Source organism: Sitophilus oryzae, unplaced genomic scaffold, assembly GCF_002938485.1.
Source record: "Sitophilus oryzae breed Bouriz unplaced genomic scaffold, Soryzae_2.0 scaffold_1499_pilon_pilon, whole genome shotgun sequence".
NCBI lineage: Eukaryota > Metazoa > Arthropoda > Insecta > Coleoptera > Curculionidae > Sitophilus > Sitophilus oryzae.
In genome coordinates, this window is record NW_022146168.1 from 1,371,521 (window position 1) to 1,377,520 (window position 6,000).

Sequence of the window (6,000 nt, forward strand, 5' to 3'; positions counted from 1 at the left end):
GTCTGCTTTTGGGCCTAGTCAACACATCTAGTAAGTTCTGGTCCCGAAGCTTCTTGACATAAGATTTGCTTCATTTGATCTTCTTCTTATAGTTCCTTAGTTAATATGTACGTGCCTTAAGTGCAATTCATTATCAATTTGAAAAGCTGGCAAACGGCGGTTTCTTAGCAATAAACTTACAATAAATCGATTGTCTCGATTAGAAGTTCTCATACGAAGGTTCGTAGACGTCTAGATTGACCTCCTCATGGACGTGATCATAATTCAAAAACCACTTAGCATATACTCTATGATATTAAGGTATTATTGGAACCGGAATTTTAGCAAATTCACTGAACTAAACAAATATAGATATATATTTGACTCACCCTGTATATCTATAAAAATATTTTTGAAATGTTAACTACTATTAAACACATATATTTTGTAAAAGGTTTGGAATGAAAATATCAAATAGGAATCCTAATACAGAGCTTCTTCGGAATACGGAGCCATCATGTATGTATGCATTTGTATACATACATGTGTTTATTTAAATACTAAAGTGAAAGCAACGAATTTAAATGGGTAAATTTTGTAATATATCTTATTAACAACACAATGCAAAAAGTTTTATAAAAATTCGTTCACAGTAAATGAATTCCGAGGCGGGTGCGTAGAAAGGTGTATGCTATGGGGGTGGTACTATGATTAAGCCGCAAAAAAAATCACCGTCGGAATTTTTTTGTCGAATTAAAACGACGGCGATTTTTTGTCTTCAAAAAGATATAAAAACATAACACAAAAATTAAAATATAGATTTGTAAATAACAAACAAAAATGAAACAACGACGTTTATTAGTTAATTTTCTATAAACTATAAAAAAAAACTCTAAACTATCAAAAAAAAAACTATAAAAACTATAAACTATAAATAAAACTACAAAACAAAATCAAGTTTTCTAGTACGCTGTTTGGAAAACCTATCAATAACAGCATCAACATTTATTTCAATATCTTTATGGATATTGATTAGAGTTAACCCCACTAATCTGTCCTGGCCAATAAGAACACTTTGTGTGCTTTTAATTAGGTCGAACATATTATAAACGATAAATCAACATAATTAAAAGCATACAAAGTGTTCTTATGTCGGATTTTAATTAAAAAAAATCCTTTCATAGTCAATGACTATTTCAATTCTCGTATCTCGTCAAGCGTCAGGGGGGGGTACTGTCCCCCAGTACCCCCCCCCCCCTTATCTACGCCCTTGTTCCGAGGTTTGTATCCTATAAGGGCTTAAAGCACTCCACTAAGCCATCTGCATGTTGTTTATTGTTTACAAATTGGGGGGGTTTATGAATTGTTATTGTTTATGAATTTGCACGGACACAGAGATAACGGCAGGGAGAGGAGTAGGTACAGTGACCAGAAATACCGCATAGGCGGGAACAGCGACACTTTAGAAAACGGAGCCTCGGTTACAAAATCGCGGTATTTTGTCGCGGTATTTCTCCGGAACGGTCGCTATTGCAAAGCGACTAATGTGGAACCGGTATTTCCATCACTATGCTGAATACACATGGCTAATTTGAGGTCGGTCAAGTTTGCCCCCCGTACTAGAGGAAATTCAAAAAGAGATATACCACTATTTTGCACACATTTTGCACAGTTTTGCACACTATAAATGATATTTTGCACACTTACCTAAGAGAAACTAGAGCCGTTTTTTAAACGGGGGGCAAACTTGACCGTTCCCCCCCATTTGTTACGAAATTGATTTATTTCTATGTACATACATCGATTCGGCTAATTTTGCACAATTTTGCACATCAATTTTTAAATTTTGCACACCCTCCTGACGAAAGTTATAAGGAGTTAAAAATTTAAAATTTCCCCCCCATCTGTGACTAAATTGAATTTTGTTTATATCAAACGAATTGGCTAATTTTGCACAATTTTGCACACCTGTTTTTGAATTTTGCGCATTCTCCTGACTAAAGTTATGCGGATTTGAAAATTTGCAATTTCCCCCCCCCCCATCTGCTACGAAATTGAATTTCGTTTATATCAAACGAATCGGCTAATTTTGCACAATTTTGCACACCTATTTTAGAATTTTGCACACCTTCCTGACGAAAATTATGAGGGTTTGAAAATTTGCAATTTCCCTCCCATCGGCTACGAAATTGAATTTTGTTTATATCAAACAAATCGGCGAATTTTGCACAATTTTGCACACCTATTTTAGAATTTTGCACACCTTCCTGACGAAAGTTATGAGGGTTTGAAAATTTGCAATTTCCCCCCCATCTGCTACGAAATTGACTTTTGTTTATATCAAACGAATCGACTAATTTTGCACAATTTTGCACAGCTACTTTCGTATTTTGCACACTCTCCTGACAAAAGTGATAAGGGTTTGAATATTTGAAATTTGTCCCATTTTGTTGTAAATTGTCCCATTTAAAAAACATAAGTATGAGTCATATTTGAAAATGATAGATCTCAGCGACGCGACGTGGAAAACTGTACGGAACACAGACTTCAACTTTTCGATAAGTTATAGGATAACCGAGGTATGAGGGTTGTCGATAAATGCAAAATTTTCAAATTTGCCAGGTATTTCAGGAAGTAAGAGGGCTAGGACAAATCTGTGTGTAGAATCTTTAGTTTCATAAATGTTCTTCTATGCAAGCTATAAATTATCGAAAAGGTCCAATCTAAGTTCCGTGCAGTTTTTCACGTCGCTGAGATCTATCATTTTCGAAATATGACTCATACTTATGTATTTTTAAATGGGACATTTCACACACAATGAGACAAATTTCAAATATTCAAACTCTTATAACTTTAGTCAGGAGAGTGTGCAAAATTCGAAAATAGCTTTGCAAAATTGTGTAAAATTAGCCGATTCGTTTGAAATACACAAAATTCAATTTCGTGACAGATGGGGGGGGGGGGAAATTAGAAATTTTCAAACCTTCGTAACTTTAATCAGGATGCTGTGCAAAATTCAAAAACAGGTGTGCAAAATTGTACAAAATTAGCCGATTCGTTTGATATAAACAAAATTCAATTTAGTCGCAGATGGGGGGGAAATTTCAAATTTTCAACCGCTTATAACTTTCGTCAGAAGGGTGTGCAAAATTCAAAAACATGTGTGCAAAATTGTGCAAAATTAGCCGAATCGATGTACATAGAAATAAATCAATTTTGTAACGAATGGGGGGGAACGGTCAAGTTTGCCCCCCGTTTAAAAAACGGCCCTGGTTTCTCTTAGGTAAGTGTGCAAAATATCATTTATGATGTGCAAAATTGTGCAAAATGTGTGCAAAATAGTGGTATATTTATTTTTGAATTTCCTCTAATACGGGCAAACTTGACCGACCTGCAAATTTGAACAATTTTAAGCTACTAAAACTGTATCTATTTTTAAATTAAAACTGAATAGGTAAAATAATTGGTTATTTTTCTTTTGCAGATTATTTGGGATTGTGCTGATAGACGATAACGAAAAAGCCTGGTTTCCAGCCAGCGACTTGAAGGACTTCCACGGAATTATGCCCCACGAGGTAACCACCGCAGAGACGCTACTGTTTTGCATTAGGGCTGATGGATCGGAGGGTCTTTGCTGTCCTACTTACCATTCTTATGACGATGTCGTCGAAGACGAATAACTTGTGATGTCCTTTGTGGTATACGTTTATTAAATCGGTTGTTAAAAATGGTTTGTTTAAAAGCTAAAAAATATATTGGGATCTATCATATGATCAAATGAAAACGACATCATACAGGTTGAGTCTTAGATAAGTGCAAATATTTTCAAGGCTGGTAGGTATCTATAATAGAAATATATTTTCTTTTTGCAGTTTGTCAAATAAATCCAAAATAGGGGAGATATTTTACATTGACACTTTGACAAAAAATATTTTTTTTTCAAAGGTCACAAAAGTATTATTATTATATTAGTTTTTGCGACGTGATTGACAATATAAAAAAGTCATTTTATCTCCTAGGCATAAAAGTAAAGCACTTTTTTTCCATAGCAACTGTTAAAATTGCCTTATACTCGTATCTATCAAAAATAGTACATAAAATAGCATGGTACAAAGAAAACAAGGTATGATCGATAGCGGCTCCAATTTCGTTAAGTTTGCGCATACCACCTGTGACGTCATACGCCATACAAAAAATATCCATATTGTTCAAATGCCACTAATAAAAAAAGACCTAAAATAGGGAAGAATTAGAATATAACCCCAAAAGTTATGTCAAATCATCGAGCTTGACATTTGAAAAATAATTTTCACATTTTGACACAATCAAATTTCACAAATGACACAATCTGTTTGACCATTTGAAATTGGCGCGCAGAGCTTGCCGACCAATGGAGCCGTTTATCACCTGTGACGTAGTGACCAACCTGCGCAATATCATACCTTGTATTCTTTGTATCATGATAAAATAGTACTTTAACCGCAAGGGTAGAAATGATACTTTAACAGCGAGGATAGGTTAAAAACTTTATTTCTTCTCGCACGTTTTTTAATTGCTTCCATTTTTGAAAATTTTTGTATTCCTTTTCATAAGTTATTCTGGATTTAAATATAAGTAGTTTGGATATGGCGTTTGTCGCCTCAACCTGAATATCTGTTGGTAATTTACTTATTTCGTTTTGAGCCCTTTCTGACTCCAATTCAATCAGCAATCGACACGAAAGAGAATTAAAAAATATTGACTCAAAACTGACCATGATACAAAGAATACAAGGTATGATATTGCGCAGGTTGGTCACTACGTCACAGGTGATAAACGGCACCATTGGTCGGCAAGCTCTGCGCGCCAATTTCAAATTGTCAAACAGATTGTGTCATCTGTGAAATTTGATTGTGCCAAAATGTGAAAATAATTTTTCAAAATGTCAAGCTCGATGATTTGACACTTATTTGACATAACTTTTCGGGTTATGTCCTAATTCTTCCCTATTTTAGGTCTTTTTTTATTAGTGGCGATTGAACAATATGGATATTTTTTTTGTATAGCGTATGACGTCACAGGTGGTATGCGCAAACTTAACGAAATTGGAGCCGCTATCGATCATACCTTGTTTTCTTTGTACCATGAAAACTGACAACTAAAGAGACAGCTTTATTTATTTGTCAAATTACATAGAAACCAACAACGCCAACCCAGCACAATATTTTTTCTACTCGTAATAAATTGCTTGAAATAATAATTTCTGAATATTTTTTAAAACGTAACTCGCTATGGAAAAAAATATTGTTTTATACACGACGATAAAATTGCATTATCATACAATTTACCAATACCTACAATACCATTTTATCGACTTTTATAAAAAATTAAATAACTATTACGCCTAAGCATAAAAGTGCGAAAATATATTATTAAACTGACATGAAGTGTCAAATTCAACGTGTACTGTATGTTGTTTTCATTCGACTGTTGGATATTTTTATTATATTTTAAAATAATCACTTTATATAGAGTATCTCTCTGGGAAGGCTTTGAAACTGTATAAAAAACCACAACAAAGGTAAGATACGGAATACAATCTAGGTGGTCCGAACTGTATTCCAGAAAGTTCAGTAGCATATTCTGCAGATAAAAATAAGTAAAAAATTTTGTATAAATGTACGTCCTAAATGCTTGGTTTCGGAGATACAGGGTGTAGAACTTTCATATTTATTTCGATTTTTTGCAGCATAAACAATATTTGGATGAAAATTGGTGTCTGGGAGTTTTTTGACATGAGAAATTTGAGACTCCTACTAGTAGAGGGCGCCACCTACATATTTTTTATCTGGTTTGAAGGGTAATAACTTTTCGTCTGATATACCTGTATAAAACAACTGAGTGAAAAAATATACATTTTGGAGAATTTTTACGTAAAAAATGTCTCTTGGTAAAAATCTACGAGTAACCGTCCTCAAGATATTTAGAATGAAAATAGTCAATACAAGTCATTATTGACAAAAAAATAAACATGTTGGGTAT

General features: G+C 33.9%; 1 protein-coding gene across 1 annotated transcript in view; it reads left to right on the top strand.

Moving 5' to 3' along the window:
• LOC115877825 (sodium-dependent neutral amino acid transporter B(0)AT3) overlaps nucleotides 1-3,900 on the top strand; it is a 51,981-nt gene extending 48,081 nt beyond the window's left edge. Inside the window, exon 9 of the mRNA XM_030894153.1 lies at nucleotides 3,464-3,900. Coding sequence (XP_030750013.1) covers nucleotides 3,464-3,659 — 196 coding nt within the window. The 3' untranslated portion in view covers nucleotides 3,660-3,900. The remainder of the gene's footprint in view (nucleotides 1-3,463) is intronic.
• The last annotated feature ends 2,100 nt before the right edge of the window (nucleotides 3,901-6,000 follow it).